The 23381-nt window shown below is 48.1% G+C and overlaps 1 protein-coding gene across 1 annotated transcript in view; it reads left to right on the top strand.

Moving 5' to 3' along the window:
- Nucleotides 1–23381, top strand: part of LOC134949557 (zinc finger protein 235-like) — an 80972-nt gene that overhangs the window by 42950 nt on the left and 14641 nt on the right. The window contains exon 8 of the mRNA XM_063938213.1: nucleotides 21900–22181. Within this exon, the coding sequence (XP_063794283.1) occupies nucleotides 21900–22181 (282 nt within the window). The remainder of the gene's footprint in view (nucleotides 1–21899; nucleotides 22182–23381) is intronic.

Here is a 23381-nt window from a genome sequence, read left to right as displayed (position 1 = left end):
TCGGCATACAGGGCTGGGTCCTGGTGACCACGGATGCAAGCCTCCGAGGGTGTGGGGCAGTCACTCAGGGAAGAAACTTCCAGGGGCTGTGGTCAAGTCAGGAGACTTGTCTGCACATCAATATCCTGGAGCTAAGGGCCATATACAACGCCGTGAGTCAAGCGGAACCTCTGCTTCGCAACCAACCGGTGCTGATTCAGTCAGACAACATCACCGCAGTGGCTGATGTAAACCGCCAGGGCGGCACAAGAAGCAGGGTGGCGATGGCAGAAGCCACCAGAATTCTTCGCTGGGCGGAGAATCACGTGCAAGCGCTGTCAGCAGTGTTCATTCCGGGAGTGGATAACTGGGAAGCAGACTTCCTCAGCAGGCACGACCTCCACACGAACTGCCACAGGTGGACATGATGGCATCCCGCCTCAACAAAAAGCTAAAAAAGTATTGCGCCAGGTCGAGAGACCCTCCGGCGATAGCTGTCGACGCACTAGTGACACCGTGGGTGTTCCAGTCGGTTTATGTGTTTCCTCTCATACCCAAGGTGCTGAGAATCGTAAGAAAAAGAGGAGTGAGAACAATACTCATTGTTCCGGATTGGCCAAGAAGGACTTGGTATCCGGAACTGCAAGAAATGCTCACAGAGGACCCATGGCCTCTGCCTCTCAGACAGGATCTGTTGCAACAGGGGCCCTGTCTGTTCCAAGACTTGCTGCGTTTGACGGCATGGCGGTTGAACGCCGGATCCTAGCGGAGAAAGGCATTCCGGATGAGGTTATTCCTACGCTGATAAAGGCTAGGAAGGACGTGACAGCAAAACATTATCACCGTATATGGCGAAAATATGTTGCTTGGTGTGAGGCCAGGAAGGCTCCTACTGAGGAATTCCAGCTGGGCCGTTTCCTTCACTTCCTACAGTTGGGAGTGACTATGGGCTTAAAATTAGGGTCCATTAAGGTCCAGATTTCGGCCCTATCCATTTTCTTTCAAAAGGAACTGGCTTCTCTTCTTGAAGTTCAGACGTTTGTAAAGGGAGTGCTGCATATTCAGCCCCCTTTTGTGCCACCAGTGGCACCTTGGGATCTTAACGTGGTGTTGAGTTCCCTGAAATCTCACTGGTTTAAGCCACTTAAGACCGTGGAGTTAAAATATCTCACGTGGAAAGTGGTCATGCTATTGGCCTTAGCTTCGGCTAGGCGTGTGTCAGAATTGGCGGCTTTGTCATGTAAAAGCCCCTATCTGGTTTTTCATATGAACAGGGCAGAATTACGGACTCGTCCGCAACTTCTGCCGAAGGTGGTGTCATCTTTTCATTTGAACCAACCTATTGTGGTGCCTGCAGCTACTCGTGACTTGGAGGATTCCAAGTTACTAGATGTAGTCAGGGCTTTGAAGATTTATGTAGCCAGAACGGCTGGTGTCAGGAAAACTGACTCGCTATTTATCCTGTATGCATCCAACAAGCTGGGTGCTCTTGCTTCAAAGCAAACCATTGCTCGCTGGATCTGTAACACGATTCAGCAGGCTCATTCTGCATCTGGATTGCCGCATCCAAAATCAGTAAAAGCCCATTCCACAAGGAAGGTGGGCTCTTCTTGGGCGGCTGCCCGAGGGATCTCGGCATTACAGCTTTGCCGAGCAGCTACTTGGTCGGGTTCAAACACTTTTGCAAAATTCTACAAGTTTGATACCCTGGCTGAGGAGGACCTTGTGTTTGCTCATTCGGTGCTGCAGAGTCATCCGCACTCTCCCGCCCGTTTTGGAGCTTTGGTATAATCCCCATGGTCCTTACGGAGTCCCCAGCATCCACTAGGACGTTAGAGAAAATAAGATTTTACTCACCGGTAAATCTATTTCTCGTAGTCCGTAGTGGATGCTGGGCGCCCATCCGAAGTGCGGACTACTTCTGCAAAACTTGTATATAGTTATTGCTTAAATAAGGGTTATGTTATGGTTGCATCAGGTTTGTCTGATGCTCTGTTGTTGTTCATACTGTTAACTGGGTAAGTTTATCACAAGTTATGCGGTGTGATTGGTGTGGCTGGTATGAGTCTTACCCTGGATTCCAAAATCCTTTCCTTGTACCGTCAGCTCTTCCGAGCACAGTTTCCTTAACTGAGGTCTGGAGGAGGGGCATAGAGGGAGGAGCCAGTGCACACCAATATTCCTAATTCTTTCTTAAAGTGCCCTGTCTCCTGCGGAGCCCGTCTATTCCCCATGGTCCTTACGGAGTCCCCAGCATCCACTACGGACTACGAGAAATAGATTTACCGGTGAGTAAAATCTTATTTTCTCTATCGTCCTAGTGGATGCTGGGGTTCCTGAAAGGACCATGGGGAATAGCGGCTCCGCAGGAGACAGGGCACAAAAAGTAAAGCTTTTAACCATGTGGTGTGTACTGGCTCCTCCCCCTATGACCCTCCTCCAAGCCTCAGTTAGGTTTTTGTGCCCGGCCGAGAAGGGTGCAATCTAGGTGGCTCTCCTAAAGAGCTGCTTAGAAAAAGTTTAGCTAGGTTTTTTATTTTACAGTGATTCCTGCTGGCAACAGGATCACTGCAGCGAGGGACTTAGGGGAGAAGGAGTCAACTCACCTGCGTGCAGGATGGATTGGCTTCTTGGCTACTGGACATCAAGCTCCAGAGGGACGATCACAGGTACAGCCTGGATGGGTCACCGGAGCCGCGCCGCCGGCCCCCTTGCAGATGCTGAAGACAGAAGATGGTCCAGAATCGGCGGCAGAAGACTCCTCAGTCTTCTTAAGGTAGCGCACAGCACTGCAGCTGTGCGCCATTGCTCTCAGCACACTTCACACGGCAGTCACTGAGGGTGCAGGGCGCTGGGGGGGGGCGCCCTGGGCAGCAATGAGAAACCTTTTTTTAGGCATAAAATACCTCACATATAGCCTCCGGGGGCTATATGGAGATATTTAACCCCTGCCTGAATCCATTGAAGAGCGGGAGACGAGCCCGCCGAAAAAGGGGCGGGGCCTATCTCCTCAGCACACGGCGCCATTTTCCTCTCACAGCTCCGCTGGTCAGGAAGGCTCCCAGTCTCTCCCCTGCACTGCACTACAGAAACAGGGTAAAACAAGAGAGGGGGGGCAAAATTGTGGCATTCTATATATTTAAAGCAGCTATATAGGGAGCACTTATTATAAGGCTATCCCTGTCATATATAGCGCTTTTGGTGTGTGCTGGCAGACTCTCCCTCTGTCTCCCCAAAGGGCTAGTGGGGTCCTGTCTTCGTTTAGAGCATTCCCTGTGTGTCTGCTGTGTGTCGGTACGTGTGTGTCGACATGTATGAGGACGATATTGGTGTGGAGGCGGAGCAATTGCCAAATATGGGGATGTCACCTCCTAGGGGGTCGACACCAGAATGGATGCCTTTATTTATGGAATTACGGGATAGTGTCAACACGCTAAAACAGTCGTTTGACGACATGAGACGGCCGGACAATCAATTAGTGCCTGTCCAGGCGCCTCAAACACCGTCAGGGGCTGTAAAACGCCCTTTGCCTCAGTCGGTCGACACAGACCCAGACACAGGCACTGATTCCAGTGGTGACGGTGACGAATCAACCGTATTTTCCAGTAGGGCCACACGTTATATGATTTTGGCAATGAAGGAGGCGTTACATATAGCTGATACTACAGGTACCACTAAACAGGGTATTATGTGGGGTGTGAAAAAACTACCTATAGTTTTTCCTGAATCAGAAGAATTAAATGAGGTGTGTGATGAAGCGTGGGTTGCCCCCGATAAAAAAATGCTAATTTCAAAGAAGTTATTGGCTTTATACCCTTTCCCGCCAGAGGTTAGGGCGCGCTGGGAAACACCTCCTAGGGTGGACAAGGCGCTCACACGCTTATCAAAACAAGTGGCGTTACCCTCTCCTGAGACGGCCGCACTTAAAGATCCAGGAGATAGGAGGATGGAAAATATCCAAAAAAGTATATACACACATACAGGTGTTATACTACGACCAGCTATAGCGACAGCCTGGATGTGCAGTGCTGGAGTAGCTTGGTCAGAGTCCCTGATTGAAAATATTGATACCCTGGATAGGGACAATGTTTTACTGTCTTTGGAGCAAATAAAGGATGCATTTCTTTATATGCGTGATGCACAGAGGGATATCTGCACGCTGGCATCACGGGTAAGTGCTATGTCCATTTCGGCCAGAAGAAGTTTATGGACGCGACAGTGGTCAGGCGATGCGGACTCAAAACGGCATATGGAAGTTTTGCCATATAAAGGGGAGGAGTTATTTGGAGTCGGTCTATCGGATTTGGTGGCCACGGCTACAGCCGGGAAATCCACCTTTTTACCTCAAGTCACTCCCCAACAGAAAGAGACACCGACTTTTCAACCGCAGCCCTTTCGTTCCTTTAAAAACAAGAGAGCAAAGGGATATTCATATCTGCCACGAGGCAGAGGAAAGGGGAAGAGACAGCAACAGGCAGCTCCTTCCCAGGAACAGAAGCCCTCCCCCGCTTCTACAAAAGCCTCAGCATGACGCTGGGGCTTCTCAAGCGGACTCGGGGGCGGTGGGGGGTCGTCTCAAGAATTTCAGCGCGCAGTGGGCTCACTCGCAGGTAGATCCCTGGATCCTGCAGATAATATCTCAGGGGTACAGGTTAGAACTAGAGACGTCTCCACCTCGCCGTTTTCTGAAGTCTGCTTTACCAACGTCCCCCTCCGACAGGGTGACGGTCTTGGAAGCCATTCACAAGCTGTACTCTCAGCAGGTGATAGTAAAAGTACCCCTTTTACAACAGGGAAAGGGGTATTATTCCACTCTATTTGTGGTACCGAAGCCGGACGGCTCGGTAAGACCTATTCTAAATCTGAAATCCCTGAACCTGTACATAAAAAAGTTCAAGTTCAAGATGGAGTCACTCAGAGCGGTGATAGCGAACCTGGAAGAAGGGGACTTTATGGTATCCTTGGACATCAAGGATGCGTATCTCCACGTCCCAATTTACCCCTCACACCAGGGGTACCTCAGTTTCGTCGTACAAAACTGTCACTATCAGTTTCAGACGCTGCCGTTTGGATTGTCCACGGCACCTCGGGTCTTTACCAAAGTAATGGCCGAGATGATGATTCTTCTTCGAAGAAAAGGCGTGTTAATTATCCCATACTTGGACGATCTCCTAATAAGGGCAAGGTCAAGAGAACAGCTAGAGATGGGAGTAGCACTGTCTCAAGAAGTGCTAAAACAGCACGGGTGGATTTTGAATATTCCAAAATCCCAGTTAATTCCGACAACACGTCTGCTGTTCCTAGGGATGATTCTGGACACGGTTCAGAAAAAGGTATTTCTCCCGGAGGAAAAAGCCAAGGAGTTATCCGAACTTGTCAGGAACCTCCTAAAGCCAGGAAAGGTGTCTGTACATCAATGCACAAGAGTCCTGGGAAAAATGGTGGCTTCCTACGAAGCAATTCCATTCGGCAGATTCCACGCAAGAATTTTCCAGAGGGATCTGCTCGACAAATGGTCAGGGTCGCATCTTCAGATGCACCGACGGATAACCCTGTCTCCAAGGACAAGGGTATCTCTTCTGTGGTGGTTGCAGAGTGCTCATCTATTGGAGGGCCGCAGATTCGGTATACAGGATTGGATCCTGGTGACCACGGACGCCAGCCTGAGAGGCTGGGGAGCAGTCACACAAGGAAGAAACTTCCAGGGCGTGTGGTCGAGCCTGGAGACGTCTCTTCACATAAACATTCTGGAACTAAGAGCAATCTACAATGCTCTAAGCCAGGCAGAACCTCTGCTTCTAGGAAAACCGGTGTTGATCCAGTCGGACAACATCACGGCAGTCGCCCATGTAAACAGACAGGGCGGCACAAGAAGCAGGAGGGCAATGGCAGAAGCTGCAAGGATTCTTCGCTGGGCGGAGAATCATGTGATGGCACTGTCAGCAGTGTTCATCCCGGGCGTGGACAACTGGGAAGCAGACTTCCTCAGCAGACACGATCTACACCCGGGAGAGTGGGGACTTCATCCAGAAGTTTTCCACATGCTTGTAACCCGTTGGGAAAGACCAATGGTGGACATGATGGCGTCTCGCCTCAACAAAAAACTGGACAGGTATTGCGCCAGGTCAAGAGACCCGCAGGCAATAGCTGTGGACGCGCTGGTAACGCCTTGGGTGTACCAGTCGGTGTATGTGTTTCCTCCTCTGCCTCTCATACCAAAGGTATTGAGAATTATAAGGAAAAGAGGAGTAAGAACGATACTAGTGGCTCCGGATTGGCCAAGAAGGACTTGGTACCCGGAACTTCAAGAGATGATCACGGACGATCCGTGGCCTCTACCTCTGAGAAGGGACCTGCTTCAGCAAGGTCCCTGTCTGTTTCAAGACTTACCGCGGCTGCGTTTGACGGCATGGCGGTTGAACGCCGGATCCTAAAGGGAAAAGGCATTCCGGAAGAAGTCATTCCTACTTTGATTAAAGCAAGGAAGGAAGTAACCGCGAAACATTATCACCGCATTTGGCGAAAATATGTTGCGTGGTGCGAGGATCGGAGTGCTCCGACGGAGGAATTTCAACTGGGTCGATTCCTGCATTTCCTGCAATCAGGATTGTCTATGGGTCTCAAGTTGGGATCTATTAAGGTTCAAATTTCGGCCCTGTCAATATTCTTCCAAAAAGAATTGGCCTCAGTTCCTGAGGTCCAGACTTTTGTGAAGGGTGTACTGCGTATACAGCCCCCTGTAGTGCCTCCGGTGGCACCGTGGGATCTAAACGTAGTTTTAGATTTCCTCAAATCCCATTGGTTTGAACATTCGGATAGGGCAGAACTGCGGACGCGTCCGCATTTTCTCCCTAAGGTGGTATCAGCGTTTCACCTGAACCAGCCTATTGTAGTGCCTGCGGCTACAAGCGACTTGGAGGACTCCAAGTTGTTGGACGTTGTTAGAGCTTTAAAAATATAGATTTCAAGGACGGCTGGAGTCAGAAAATCTGACTCGCTGTTTATACTGTATGCACCCAACAAGCTGGGTGCTCCTGCTTCTAAGCAGTCGATTGCTCGTTGGATTTGTAGCACAATTCAACTTGCACATTCTGTGGCAGGCCTGCCACAGCCTAAATCTGTTAAGGCCCATTCCACAAGGAAGGTGGGCTCATCTTGGGCGGCTGCCCGAGGGGTCTCGGCATTACAACTCTGCCGAGCAGCTACGTGGTCGGGGGAGAACACGTTTGTAAAATTCTACAAATTTGATACCCTGGCAAAAGAGGACCTGGAGTTCTCTCATTCGGTGTTGAAGAGTCATCCGCACTCTCCCGCCCGTTTGGGAGCTTTGGTATAATCCCCATGGTCCTTTCAGGAACCCCAGCATCCACTAGGACGATAGAGAAAATAAGAATTTACTTACCGATAATTCTATTTCTCGGAGTCCGTAGTGGATGCTGGGCGCCCATCCCAAGTGCGGATTATCTGCAATAATTGTACATAGTTATTGTTGCCTTCATCGGGTTATTGTTGTAGGAAGCCATCTTTCAGAGGCTCCTCTGTTATCATACTGTTAACTGGGTTTTTAGATCACAAGTTGTACGGTGTGATTGGTGTGGCTGGTATGAGTCTTACCCGGGATTCAAGATCCTTCCTTATTGTGTACGCTCGTCCGGGCACAGTACCTAACTGAGGCTTGGAGGAGGGTCATAGGGGGAGGAGCCAGTACACACCACATGGTTAAAAGCTTTACTTTTTGTGCCCTGTCTCCTGCGGAGCCGCTATTCCCCATGGTCCTTTCAGGAACCCCAGCATCCACTACGGACTCCGAGAAATAGAATTATCGGTAAGTAAATTCTTATTATTTACAATGGCCCTCATTCCGAGTTGATCGGTCGCAATGCGAATGTAGCAGAGTTACACACGCTAAGCCGCCGCCTACTGGGAGTGTATCTTATGATCTTAAAAGTGCGACCGAAGTAATCGCAATATTGCGATCACAAACCTCGTAGCAGTTTCAGAGTAGCTTCAGACTTACTCTGCCTGTGCTATCAGTTCAGTGCTTGTCGTTCCTGGTTGACGTCACAAACACACCCAGCGTTCGCCCAGGCACTCCCACCGTTTCTCCGGCCACTCCTGCGTTTTTCCCGGAAACGGTAGCGTTTTCATCCACACGCCCCTAAAACGCCGCGTTTCCGCCCAGTAACACCCATTTCCTGTCAATCACACTACGATCGCCGGAGCGAAGAAAAAGCCGTGAGTAAAAATACTAACTTCAAAGCAAAATAACTTGGCGCAGGCGCAGTGCGAACATTGCGCATGCGTACTAAGCGGAATTTCACTGCGATGCGATGAAAAAGACCGAGCGAACAACTCGGAATGAGGGCCAATATACATTGCACAGTATAATTCACAGTATATTTACAATATACATTGCACAGTATATTTGCAATATACATTGCACAGTATAATTCACAGTATATTTACAATATACATTGCACAGTATAATTCACAGTATATTTACAATATACATTGCACAGTATAATTCACAGTACTGTTCACTACTCTACTGAGTTTATTGTTCGTTTGTAGTACATTTGCTATTTCATAAAAAAAAAAAATGATTTTTAATTATGACCAGTAAGCCAGACAGATCTACAAAGGGGAAGACCGCCTCGGTGGTTTATTTTTCTCTTTCATCCACTAGGGGACACTGGAGTCCTATACAGTAGGGGTGTGAAGCTTGCAACCGGAGGTGTGGCACAATCTAAAATTAGCATTGTCTGCACAGCCGGCTCCTCCCCCTTCACATCCCTGCTCCCTCAGTTTAGAAAATTGTGCTTAGGAGGTAACAGGCACTGAAGAGAGCTCCGGCTCTTTGAAGTTTTATTTATTTAATTATTATTATTTTTTTAGTCATTTATGACTGGCCCAATCCCTCCTAACTAAAAGGAGGGTGCAGGTTTCAAAATACAAAACGGTAAATGCCCAATCCCACCTAAAGGAAAGGGGGTGCAGGCTTTACCCGAAGAAAAAGCTGCGTCCCCTTAATAAAAGGAGGACAAGGTTCAAGATTGAGAGACAAGGATTCCTACTAAAGGGGTCTGCATCTCTCAAGGCACAACTGTGAGTACTGGTTGTTTTAAGAAGCAGCATTAGGTTTTTATTATTTTCCTATGGGGCTTAGTGCGTGCAGACCTTGCTACTGTCTGCAGTGTGTAAGCTGTACGCAGTCCTTGAAATAAGGAGTCCCGCTGTTCCCTTCCCGCAGCGCTTTGCTAGCATAGAGGCCGCTATGTGATCAGTAATCAGATCCCCACAGCAGCACGCCATCCGCGGCGCACGGAGGCAGAACAGTGAGATAGTGCCGCGCGGCTGAGGTGATCCTTCAGCCACGTGTGGGGGCGGCCAGCGGGGATCAGGAGCGCACAATACAGAGCGCTGTGTCTTCCCTGTCAGTAGAGAGAGGCGCCGCTACGGGACATGTGAGAGCGGTCCCGGCGTGCGCTAGCCAGCTGCAGATAGTATTACCGCGCGGCTGAGCAGATACCCTCAGCCGCCGGAGGCGGGGAGCGGGAGGAGACGCTGCAGTGAGCACACGGCTGAGAATAATTCCTCAGCCGCAGGAAAGTTCTACAACGCTATATACAGGGCGGCCAGTAACAGCAAGTTAGGCTCCCTTCAGCAGAACAGCCATGCAGCCAAAATTTTTTTAATTGGCAGCCATCTTAAAATTCATGCAGGCGCCAAAAGAATAAGAAGCATGGAGTGCACTATTATAGATTAGTAGTGAGACAGCACCCTCTGCTGGTGAAATATTATAATGCCTAAAGAATATAATTTGATTATGATTTATTTTCAAAGGAACTCTGTTACAAAGAGCCTACAGAAAATATGAGGAAGCAAGTAAAGCTGACTCTAACACCGTAGCTGACTAACAGTTGGGTGAGAGATGTTTGCAAGTCGGCTGGCTGTAAAGACAAAAGAAATTATTTTATTTTGTTTTATTTTTTTTCTTCTGTACAATATAGAGATAATTCCAGCCACGCAAACTCAATACTTTTTGCTTCCGTCATCTATCACAGTCTTTCTCTTCCTAGTTTAAAGGGTGAAAGCGCTGCGACACAGTCTGGTAAGGGGTTTAGTCAACATGTCTAAAACACCAACCAAGACCTCCAAGACCTATTATGCTGCATGTAACGGGAGGAGCACGCGGATGGTAGCTCCGAGGTGTGCGATTCCTGCTTAGACAAGGACGTTCCACCTGGGAGCAGTGCTCCGTCTAGGTCATGGAAGAATTAGATAGAATCTCCAATGTGATGGCGGAATCCCGCACGCAACAATCAGGGCTGCGGTATTCTCAGAGAAGATGGAAGACGTTCAGATTAACGCCGCCCACACACGCAGTAACGACTGTGTGCAAGGCAGTTAAAAGCCCTCGTCCTCTTGTACCGAAAGCAGAGGAGGAAAGGGGTCTTCTCATTTTGATACATCATTGAATCTAACCTAGACGCCGATTTCCCAGAAGAGGACACGGCAATCTCGGGTCTTGATTCTTTAAGCGAAGCAGTGAAGGAGATCCTAAACTTTAAGGTAGCAGAAGTAAGGGAGCCGAAAGAATTCGAATTGTTCGAATCCCAAAAGCCGCGTTCAGCAGCGTTTCCCATTCCTAAATCCCTCCAATCTCAAATGGTGGACGCTAGGAAACAGCCTGACAAACGTTTTAACTTTTTGAACATGGTTTCAAGTAACTTACCCCCTACCTACGGGTGTAATGTATAAGTGGGAGACTCCAGTTGTGGATGGTTCCCTAGGAAGGTTGTCAAAGACGACAATCTTACCTTTACCTAATGTAACGACTTTACGAGGATTACACAGCCTTAAAGTCAATTTTTGTAGCATAAACAGAGGCCTACGGTTGTCTACGCTTGAGTTAATAAGGCCAGGGGAACATGCTCTGGACATATTGTACAGGCTATTGAGGGGGACAATGGATTGGAAGAAATTACCCAACTGGCGGAACACATTCGAGAATCCGCTTCGTACTTGCGTCAAGCCTCTAAGGATATTCGCAGGCTAACATCACGGCCATACCCTTTGGGGGTGAGAGGTCTTTTGGTCCACAGTTGGACAAGTGGATTTCGCGAGCTACAGCAGGGAAGTTCTCTTTTCTACCTACTCCTTATACAAGAGCCACTCCACAGGTTAGGAGAGGTTATTCGGAACCAGCGTTTCATTCATTTAGATCGCCGTCCCTGCTAGCCCGCGGAGGTAGAGGCCGCTCACAGGCAGCAGCCAGAAAGTGGGATAAACCGGCTGACAAGACCATGGCAGGACGGTCTCCCGGCGCACCTGGGATCTCCCTTGGTGGAGCACGTCTGAAAGGTTTCCGGGTTATCTGGGCCAACACCGCACCAGAACCTTGGAGAAACGACCTAATCTTCCAGGGGTACAAACTGGATTTTCCACAGAGGCCTCACAGTGTTTTTACAATGGAATTTCCTTGGTGCCCTCAGAGAGCAAGAGCACTACTGCCAGCAATTCAAGAATTGCTACGGTCAGAGGTCATTATTCCGGTTACCGCCTCTCAGAGAGGAACGGGTCTCTATTCCAATCTTTTTGTCGTGTCAGAGCGACGGGACGGTCAGGCCGATACTCTATTTAAAGGTTTAAACCGGTTTCTAAGGGTCTCCAGATTGAAGATGGAACCAATTCAGTCGGTCATTGCAGGCTTAGAACAAGGCAAGTTCAGGGTATACATGGATGCATATCTGCATATCCCAATCTGGGGCCCTCGCCAGGCTTACATAGGGTTCGAACTGGTGAGGGATCACTACCAATTCAGGGCCTTGCCGTTCAGTCTATCTACGGCCCCAAGAATCTTTACAAAGTTCATGGCACTCATGGTTGCAGAATCTAGATTGTTGAGGGTCACGATTAGACCTTATCTAGACTATATACTAATAAAGGCATCCTCTCGGGAACAGTTGATCAAAGATGTTCAGACATCTCATCAATTTCTCATTCAACATGGCTGGATTGTGAATTTCCAGAAATCCGATCTCATGCCTACTCAACGGATTCAATTCCTCGGTCTCATCTTGGACACGGTACAATTGAGCGGATTCCTACCAAAGAACAAGGTCCAGGACCTACAGAGGTTAGTGGCTCAGGTTCTGAGGTCACAAGCGGTTTCTCTACACCTCTGGGTGCAACTTCTCGGGATCATGGTGACGTCTGTTGAAGCTCTCCAGTTCGGCAGACTTCATTCCCGACCATTACATATGGACCTCATTGCTCAGGGAGCAGGGTCACACTGGCTTTTACATTGAAAAATACAACTTCTACCGTGCATACGAACCTCCTTACCTTGGTGTTCGTTGCACAGAAATCTTGCAGCACAAGAGATTCGGAATTTGGGATTGGAGGATCCTGACAACAGACGCCAGTCTCAGAGGTTGGGGTGCCGTCTTAGAGAACACTACTGGAGAGCGGCCTACCATGAACATTCTCGAACTAAGAGCAGTTTACAATGCACTTTTCTTAGCCGAAGACCTACTCATGGATTGACAGGTGTTACAGGAACATAAAGATGCAGCCGGACAATGTCACGATGACGGCGTACATAAACTGTCAAGGAGGAACAAGGTGCAGGGTGGCGTTAAAGGAAGCCACACAGATCTTGTGGGCTGAAGGCGAAACATCATCCTCTCGCCAGTGTTCATTCCAAGTGGGAGGACTAGGAAGCAGATTATCTCCGTCACCAGGACATGCATCCGGGAGAGTGGTGCCTACATTCACGGTTTTTTTTACATGGTGGTGAGGAGATGGGGTCTACCTCAAGTCGACTTAATAGCATCTCGGCAATACAATCAGCTGCCCAGATTGTGTCCAGGACAAGATATCCAGCAGATGGCGTAGATGCATGAATGCTTCCTTGGTGTTACAGGAAGGTTTTACATTAAATTTCCACCTTTCCAACTCATATCCAGGTTTCTAGAAGAGGTTAAAACAAGAGCGAGTGGAGGCGGTTCTAACCGCACCAGATGGCCCCGCTGGAGTTTGTACTCTTACCTGCGAGGGTTATTAGCGGAAGATCCTTGATGGTTACGTCAGAGAGAGTACCTGTGATCTCAGGGACCGTTCCAACAGCCCTGAATAGGCTGCGTTAACGGCATGGCTATGGAAACCATGGACTGGTGTCAGGAACGTTGGTGGAATTCGACGGACTTCCACTTCTCCAGACTTCTGCTTTTCCTTTTCGGCAGGTAGGACTGAGGCTGGGCTCTCTTAAGGCCCAAGTGTCGGTTCTCTACATCAAATTTCAAAGGCGGTTAACATCCTTGCCAGAGGTTCAATCCTTTTTACAGGGGGACCAAACCCCTTTTTTGTCCTTCCACTGCGCCTTGGGGCGTAAAATTGAGGTTGGAATTTTTGTGATCCCAACTTTCGGGCCGTTAATAAGAACATACCTGTAATATATCTCTTGGACGGTCACATTACTGCTTGCCTTGGCTTCGGCCAGGCGGGTTACTGGGTTGGGAGCCTTATCGTGTAAGAGTCCCTTTTTAATTTTTCATGAGAATAGGACGGAGCTCCGTACAAGAACAGATTTCCTTCCTAATGTTGTTGTTTTGGGGGTTTCACGTAAACCAGACAATTGTGGTACCATCTTTTCAGGATCTCGCAGATGGGGGAGTGTACTTGGATGTTGTCCGAGCTTTACGGGTAGACGTACAGATTACATCGTCTTTCAGAAGGTCTGACCTTTTGTTTGTCTTAAGGATGAGCCAATGACGAGTTGGCCAGCATCTAAGCAGTCTTTGTCTAGATGGATTAGACTTGCCATGCGGCAAGCTTATATTTCCTATGGAAAACAGGTTTTCGGTTCAGACGGGTGCTCATACCACCCGATCAGTGGGTGCCTCAGGGGCGGATGCCAGAGGTGCTTCCATTACTCAACTTTGCAGAGCGGCGACGTGGTCCTCAGCCCACAAGTTCGCGGAATTTTACAAGTTTGATACCTTTGCGTCCGGAGACTCTTAAGTTCGGACGTTTAGTTTAGCAGGCCACCGACAGCACTCCCTCCCTGGGGGATAACTTTGGGATGTCCCCTACTGTATAGGACTCCAGTGTCCCCTAGTGGATGAAAGAGAAAAGAGGATTTTGGTACTTACCGATAAATCCATTTCTCTGAATCCTCTAGGGGACACTGGACGCCCGCCTCAGTGCTGTCAACCTGCTGCGTTCAATCTTCTTGTTCAAAAGAAAGAAGAAGAAAAAACAAACAAAACAAACAAACAAAAACAAACAAAAACAAAAACAAAAGAGAAAACAGTTTGTACAAACAGCGTTAGTTTTTCAGTTAAGAGTTTCTTGCAGACTGTTTGATATGTTGTACGGTTCGGTTCCTCGCTATGTGCTATAGTATCATGTCCTATTCTCTCAGTCAAATTTTCTAAACTGAGGGAGCAGGGATGTGAAGGGGGAGGAACCGGCTGTGCAGACAATGCTAATTTTAGATTGTGCCACACCTCCGGTTGCAAGCTTCACACCCCTACTGTATAGGACTCCAGTGTCCCCTAGAGGATTCAGAGAAATGGATTTATCGGTAAGTACCAAAATCCTCTTTTCCTGCTCACAATGTGGGTCAAAGCTAGCTAAGGGTAGCGCGGACGCAGGTGGTTCATGCTCTGGTGCATCTGTGGCGGACCAACAGGGAAGTTCCGCGGATCAGTCTATGCCTCCATGGGCCAGGAACATGGTGGATGCCATTTCAGAATTACGTCAGTCCAGATCAGATGCTAAATCCAGTCAAACTACGGTTGAACCTCTGTGGGCTCAAAATATGGGCAGGTGTCTTGCTGATTTAACTCAGTCTCTAAACGAATTTATAAACTCTGCCGGCAGTTCTTCTGCTACAAAACGGCCACAGCCGTTGCCTGCTATAACTTTTCTGGGGGGGGGGGGGAGTTGGAGACATCCCCATTGGAGGATGGGGAAGTAGACCCAGAGTGGGGCGAGTTTTCGGCCTGGGAAGATGAGGAGTTTTCTACTAGCTCAGGCGTTAGATTGCTGATAGAAGCCATTCGTCAGACTCTTATATTTAGGATACGGAGGTGGCGGAGTCTTCCTCTGCCTTTTTCAAAAGACAGATAAGAGAAGTTACTGTCTTTCCTTCTTATTCGCACTTTGCAGATATTTTAAAGGAGCCTTGGCTTAAGCCGGATTCTCGTTTCCAAGCCCCTAAGAAATTGAAATTTCTATATCCTTTTACAGAGGAGGATACAAGATTTTGGGAAACAGCCCCAAAGGTAGACGCTCCTATTTCACATTTAGCGAAAACTATGGTTATTCCTTCTGTACAGTCTGTGACGTTGAAAGATCCTACAGATAGGAAGATTGAAGCAATACTTAAATCTATGTTTTCTTTATCAGTTGTTTCTCTACGCCCAATTCTATCTGGCGCTTGGGTCCTCAAGGCCGTGGATGACTGGCTAGCACAGGTCGTATCTGGAATTCAGTCTGACGATCCATCGGAAACCATTCAATTAGCAGAACAGATTTCGGAGGCTCTTACCTATGTGGGTGAGGCCTTGTTAGATTCTGCTGCGATACAATCCCGTATTTCTGCCTTGACCGTGACAGCAAGACGGTTTCTTTGGCTTCGGGTTTGGAATGCCGATTCTGACTCAAAGCAGACCTTGACGGCGGTACCCTTTGAAGGTGAGTTTCTCTTTGGGTCGGAATTAAAGACGATTATTTCGGATACTAGAGGGTGCAAGAGCCCTTTTCTTCCAGTTCCTCCTCAGAAACCGAATACCCTGAGGTTTCGGTCCTTTCGTACACAGGGCAGAGGTAGTTTCCATTCCTTTCGTGCTTTCTCCAGGTACCCACGAAAAGGGGCATTCAGAGGTAGAGGACACAGGCGACTCGTAGACCAGCCAGTAAACCTGCCGACAAACCTACTGCATGATGGTTCACGGTCTCTGAAGGGATCAATGGCGGTTGGGGCTCTGTTACTACAGTTCAAAGAAGTGAGGATCCTGTCGAAACCAGATCGGTGGGTGACGTGGGTCATATCCAGAGGATATATGTTAGATCTCGAGGAACCAGTCCCATATCGTGTGTTCGTCACTCCTCTTCCAAACGATCCCTCCGGACGTCGAGCTCTTCTTCATGCAACAGCCACTCTTTTACGAAATGGAGTGATTTTTCCAGTTCCCGCTCAGCAGAGAGGTCGGGGATTTTACTCTGGTCTTTTTCTCGTGGACAAACCAGACGGTTCGTTTCGACCCATTTTAAATCTCAAAGGTTTGAATCCATATCTCTCAACCCAAAAGTCCAAAATGGAATCCATCTGCTCGATTATCGCCGCCATGGAACCAGGGGAATATTTGGCTTTAATAGACATAAAAGACGCCTACCTGCATGTTCCTATTTGGACGGGTCATCAATCTCTTCTGAGTTTCGCAGTCGGCCCTTGGCATTTTCAGTTTCAGACTCTTCCCTTTGGTCTATCCACGGCTCCTCAGGTATTCACAAAGGTCATGGGCCATGTGATGGCAGTTCTGTGGTGTCAGGGAGATCATTACTCCATATTTGGACGATCTGTTGATCAAGGCCCCGTCAGAGTTGATTCTTCACCAGAACTTGCGTCTCACAATAGAGTCATTCGGATGGTTAATAACATTTTCCTAAGCCGTCTTTGCTTCCTTTCCAGAAAATGATGTTTCTGGGACTCTTATTCGACACCAACAACCGGAAAGTGTTTCTTCCTCGGGACAAGATTCAGGACATACAGTCCAGAATTCGAACACTGGTACATTTACCGGTGGTTTCGGTTCTCAGATGCAGGCAGGTGTTAGGCAAGATGGTGACGACCTTCGAGGCAGTTCCATATGCCAGATTTCATGCTCGACCCCTTCAGGCTCAGATTCTCAACTGTTGGACTCGTACAGGGCCTCATCTCGAATTACAGCTGATCCGCTTGTCTGTACAGACTCGTCAGTCGCTTTGCTGGTGGCTTCACAGTCCCAATTTGACCAAAGGAGTTCCGTTCACGATTTGGTCTTGGGTGATGGTCACCACAGACGCAAGCCTCAGAGGTTGGGGGTCGGTGTTTCAGACTCATCACTTTCAGGGGCTCTGGAACAGTCAAGAGTCGAAGTTACAGATCAACATCTTGGAGTTGAGTGCAATCCGGTTTGGAGACTGCCTTCGGATTCAAACCATGATAAAGGGTCATCCAGTTCAGATTCAGCCCAACAACACCACGGCAGTTGCTTACATAAACAAGCAGGGAGGCACTCGAAGCTGCTCTGCCATGGAAGAAGTCGCTTAGATTCTCACATGGGCGGAACGTTGGGTTCCGGCCATATCCGCGATTCACATTCCAGGAGTCAAGAACTGGGAAGCAGATTTCTTAAGCCGTCACACGGTGCATCGGGGAGGGTGGGAGCTTCACCAGGAGGTGTTTCTGACTGTAGTAGCCCGATGGGGGATGCCCGACGTAGATCTGGTGGCGTCTCGTCTCAACAAGAAACTTCCTATCTACGGGTCGCGTACTCAGGACCCTCAAGCAATTCTAATCGACAGCTCCGTGGCAGTTTCAACTGGGATATGTGTTTCCGCCATTTCCACTGATTCCACGTCTGCTTCAAAGCATTCAGCGAGAAGGTCTTCCAATCATTCTGGTGGCCCCAGATTGGCCACGCTGGCAGTGGTACACTCTTCTGCACGACATGGTCGTCGGGGAACCATTCCGTCTCCCTCTGCGTCCAGATCTTCTGATTCAAGGACCATGTCACCACCCAGATTTAAGTTGGCTGGCTTTGACGGCTTGGTTCTTGAATCCAACATTTTAAGTGCAAAAGGCTTTTCTCCTCCGGTTGTGCAAACGATGATTCAGGCTAGAAAGCCGGTGACTTCTAGAATTTACCACAGGGTGTGGCGTATTTACATTGCTTGGTGTGAAAAGCGTGGGTTAACACCGGATTTGTTTAGAGTTCCTCGTCTATTATCTTTCCTTCAGGAGGGTCTCAATAAGGGTCTGAGACTTTCTTTACTAAAGGGTCAGGTTTCTGCCTTGTAGGTTCTTTTTCAAAGGAGCTATCATTCCAGATTCAGCCACCTTTTGTTCCTCCGGTTCCTCCTTGGGATTTAAACTTAGTCCTTACGGCTCTTAAAAAATCTCCATTTGAACCTTTGGAATCTGTAGAATTGTGGTATCTAACGTTCGAAGTTGTCTTCCTATTGGCAATTGCCTCCGCCAGACGAGTATCTGAGTTGGCGGCTCTTTCTTGCAGACCACCCTTGTTGGTGTTTCATGATGACCGGGTGGTTCTGAGGACAAAGCCTTCCTTCCTTCCGAAGATTGTGTCAGTGTTTCATCTAAATCAGGACATTGTCCTTCCAGCGTTTACTCCTTCTCCTTCCGGGGAGGATTACCATTTGGCTCTCTTGGCTGTGGGTTAGGGCCTTGCGGATTTATCTCGTACGGAATCTATTCGTCGTACGGATACGTTGTTGGTTTTTAATTGATGCGCCCAAACGAGGTTGGCCTGCTTCCAAGAACACAGTGGCTTGTTGGGTAACTTCGGCCATCAGACAGGCATACATGTTTTCAGATTTTTCGGTTCCTAACTCAATTCGAGCTCATTCGACTCGAGCTGTTGGAGCTTCTTGGGCTGTTCGCGGGGGTGCATCTATTGAGCCGCTGTGCAGGGCGGCGACCTGGTCGTCTGTGCATATGTTTACAAAGTTTTATCGTTTTCATACTTTCGGTTTGGAGACTGCCTCTGTTGGGCGTCAAATTTTACGGACGGCTATGCCGTCTACATCTCCCTCCTCTCATTAGCTTTCTTTGGGAAATCCCACAAGTAACGGCGCAGCGTCCCCCAGATGGATGAAAAAGAAATAGGGATTTTTTGTTTACTTACCGTAAAATCTTTCTCTGATTCCATCTGGGGGACGCTGCGATCACTCCCGTATGTTTGTCTTGTTTAAACGGTTGTTTTTTTCGGTCTATCTCCTTTGGCTTGGCTAAACGTTAACCGAAGTGCTAGCTAGGCAGGAAGGAGATGGGAGGGGTTAGAGGGGAGAGGAGTCAGGTTTTGATAGTTCTGTGCCAAACTCCACAACCACACACCTCTAACCCACAAGTAACGGCGCAGCGTCCCCCAGATGAAATCAGAAAAAGAGATTTTACGGTAAGTAAACAAAAAATCCCTGGTTTTACTCCTTACTTAATGTAAGACCTGTTTAAAGATAAAAAAAAATATAAAAATGAAATATGAAAGCAGAAATTTGATATTTTTAATTAGCCCTGAAATAATACTGATTTTCCTCGAAAAAAATAAACATTGATGACCATAAATCCTGATTATTATTTGTCACATTTTAACGGGTGGTTAACGGAGAAACATAGAATTTGACGGTAGTTATGAATCATTTGGCGCATCTACGCTGCCCTTTTAGGGGGCAGTTATAAGGGTTAGGGGTAAGAGTTGGATTAGTGGTTTGGGTTAGGGCAGTGATGGGGAACCTTTGGCACTCCAGCTGTTGAACTACACATCCCAGCATGTCCTGCTACAGTTCTACTATTTGGCCATGCTAAAACTGTAGCAGGGCAAGCTGGAATGTGTAGTTCAACAACAGCTGGAGTGCCAAAGGTTCCCCATCACTGGGCTAGGGTATTAGTGTTCGAGTATTAGGGTCAGGGTTCAGATTAAGGGTAAGGGTTGTGGTGTTAGTGTTATGTAGTAGGATTAATTTTGAGGGCGTCGGAAAATAGGGTTTATGATTAAAGGTTAGAGTGTTAGTGTTTGGGGTTAGTAATGATCATTTTATTTATATCGGGCACTTTCTCCAAAAGGACTCAAGGCGCTTAAAATTGAGGATTAATGTGTTAGGGTATTAGGATTAATGGTTAGGATATTAGTGGTAGGATTAAGGGTTAGGGTATTAGGGTGAAAGTTGGGGTATGTGGAGAGATACTCAGGGCCAGGTCACAGAGGTTGAGCTGGGGACAGGTGCTGTAGCTCTGGGATTGTACCGGGTTCTTCACGTGGATCTGAGTGGGCTCTGAGTTTTACCGTAGTACAGAGTTTCAGGTAGACTGTTCTCCTACTGTGTCCTCCTGTATGTGAGGGTCTGTAGCTCCGCACTAGCGGGAGAGCATAGGCTGTATATACGGCTGTAGAGGCTTGGAATAGACATGGTTTGGTTATTCCTAGGTAAGTGGTGATGTGAATATGGCAGCGCTATGGCAACTCATAAATCTGATATTCATAGAATACTTTACAACAGTCTAATCTGATTCTTCTAAGTACATCTGTCACCTACAGCCAATGGTGGCAGCCATCTTGTCCTCTCAGCCAAGTTTCACCGGGAACTAGCTTCTCATGAATGTGTGATCATATAGTACGTAAAAAGAGAGAAAATGTTGTGGGCGCTCCAAAGGTATAATCGTGCACCAGCTGCTGGTTTTGTAAATATATAAATTTATTGGTAAAACATTTTTTAAGAATAGACACTGTTAGACTGAGAGCCTGTATATTACGTGTAAACAGTTAAAATAAACATAAAAGATATATAAATAAAATGAAGGACTGTGTCCTGAATCTCTGGACTTGCTGGCAATTAAACACAAAGCCTATTAAATGTTATATTTTTTGCATGCATAAGCCGGCTGTTAGTAGCTAAAATGGGTTAAAGCATATTGAGCTCAATTGCCATTTAGAAAAAGCTGATTAGTGCTTGATAGAGCCTGTTTATACTTCACCAATACAAGGCTGATGGAATGAGTGTTCGATGGTGTAAGCTTGTAAAGATGACAGACGGACGGAATTCACGTCTGTCGGATGTCCATAACTTGCTTGATCCACTGGCTGGCTTAATAGCCGACCGCTCAGCGGCGGTTCCCCTAGGAGAGTCCTGCTGTTCGTTGGTGATGTCGTGTGCAGACAACCGTCGCTATGCCGGGGAGAGGACAGGGACAGAAAGTCCGAACAGCAAGTCCAGGGTAGCAGGAGACGCTGTGGTGCCACGTTCCGCGGCTTCCGGGTTCAGGGCTTCCGGCTGCGTTCCACAGTTGTAGATAGGTGGTCTGACGCGTTTCTCCGCCTCTAGAGTGGGCGGTTTCATCAGAGGTACGTCTGTGATATAACAGGTTCTTGGTGGTTTCTTAGGCTGCAGTCCTATGAATATTATTTATTTACAGTTACTTACTGTATATAGCGTAGGATATTCCGTTGCGCTTTACATTTGGATTATTAGGTCAGCTTTCTCCACTGTGTATACGGGTTTGGTATGAAATACTGCTGGTCGGGATGGCGGCGTTGCCGGGCGGCCACATGACTGACAGCAGCATCCTGACAATGAAGATCCCGACGTCGGAGGGGGTGGCGGCTAGGTCTAGCCTTCGGGTCATGGTGCCTAAGGCTAACCTCCACCCAGACCCTAACCCTAACTTGAACCCCAATACTTACCCTTGGGATATCGGCTGTTGGTCTTCCGAGTAATGTCGGGATTCCGGCGTCAGTCACATGACCGCTGGCATCCCAACTGCTGGGATGCTTAACGCATCCCGTGTTTACAGGTCAGAGACACTTTAAGGCTTGTTTACAATGTGAGGTTCCTTTGCATTATCTATATGGTACAGTTATAACCAATAACACTGGGAAATGGGCGCTGTCTGTGGAGCTCTGTCGGCTCATTATACCTCACAGGCTGGGTCTCGGCGAATGCGCTTTGACAGCTGCAGGCTGCAGTGTCACATGACTGGTGCATTGTGAGGTTATGGGCGGAGGTCACGGGCAGTTATTGGTGCAGAATTGTCAGAGACCTGGCTACACATATACAATATTAAAGTGCCTCATATACCAACATTTAATGATGAACAGTGAAGTAATCAGAATACTGTCACATCTTGTCTGCAGACTGTATCTATGTGGTGCCTGAAGAGAAAGCCGATGAACAAAGTAAAGATACAGCGGCAACAGAACTGGTGTCTGAAGAGGACGAGGATGGTGATGAGGATCATTACTATGGTGACGATGACAAAGCTCATGAGGACGAGGATGGTGATGATGATCATTACTATGATGACGATAATGTTGATGATGACAAAGCTCATGAGGAGGAGGAGGAGGATGATGATGATGACAACGACAAAGCTCATGTGGAGGAGGATGATGACGACGACGATGACAGCTCTTCGGGTAACTAGCAGCACATGACTCTGGGACACCACTTGATGACTGTAGTCTTCTACCTTGTAGTACTTGACACGGGTGTAGTACGGTATGCCGGCGCTCAGGCTCCCGGCGACCAGCATACCGGCGCCGGGAGCCCGACCGCCGGCATACCGACAGCGTGGCGAGCGCAAAGGAGCCTATTAGGTCGTGGACCCCCACGAGGGAGAATAGCTGTCGGTATGCCGGGTGTCGGGATTCCGGCGCCGGTATACTGTGCGCCGGGATCCCGACATTCGGCATACTGAAGACCGCCCCTTGACGCGGAGCATTATGAAGCTCAGACATAGAAGAAGCGTTTTTGCCCATTTTTTAATCCATTTTCTCCCATGTTGTTTCACTTTTTTTTTTGTTAGATAATCAGCATGGGTGAAAATTGCGCCAAAAAGGGAATAAATGCCTGCAAATTCGCCGAATCATGTGTATTAGCGGCGAATTCGCCGATACGCGTGATTTTCACTAGTGCCGGATTTTACGGCCAGTCGAAAAACTGGGCATTGGATAGGTCTAATGTAAATTCGACCTAAAATGGGCTAAAAGTGCAGTTATTTCGACTGGTCGAACAAACGGCACTAGTTGAATACCCCCCTAAATGTCCAGATATTTACACTGTTATAAAAGATTGTGACAAATACCGAACTGACTGTGTAACCTAATCTGTGTATAAAGCATAGACAGGAGGGTCAGGTCTGTAATCATAGCTCAAGGAAATTACCAGAAACTGAACATCCGATTCCGTAAGCCAAAGGGTAACTCGCCCAAACTTAATGGGGTCACTTCAAGTAGCAACGGTGTATGGACGATATGCTGTTGTTATAGAGTTTAAACGCTGAGAACCGCACCTTACATTGCTCCCACATCATGTATTTTAGTTTGCAGCCCTGACCGGTACGTACAATACACAAATTCTGCCTACCTTATGTATGAGTTTTGTGCAGCCTGCACATAGGGGGTCATTCCGAGTTGATCATAACCCTGCAAAATTTTGCAGGGCTACGATCATGTCCATAGACATGTGGGGGGACGCCCAGCACAGGGCTATCCCGCCCCGCATGTCAGTGCCCGGCCCCCCCCCCCCGCAGAAGTGCAAAAGCATCACACAGCGGCGATGCTTATGCACTTTAGGAGTAGCTCCCAGCCAGTGCAGCTTTAGCGTGCTGGCCGGGA

Source organism: Pseudophryne corroboree, chromosome 8 (genome assembly GCF_028390025.1).
Source record: "Pseudophryne corroboree isolate aPseCor3 chromosome 8, aPseCor3.hap2, whole genome shotgun sequence".
NCBI classification, from domain to species: Eukaryota; Metazoa; Chordata; class Amphibia; order Anura; family Myobatrachidae; genus Pseudophryne; species Pseudophryne corroboree.
Note: the sequence above shows the minus strand (reverse complement) of the source record. Positions and strands in the feature narration are given on the sequence as shown.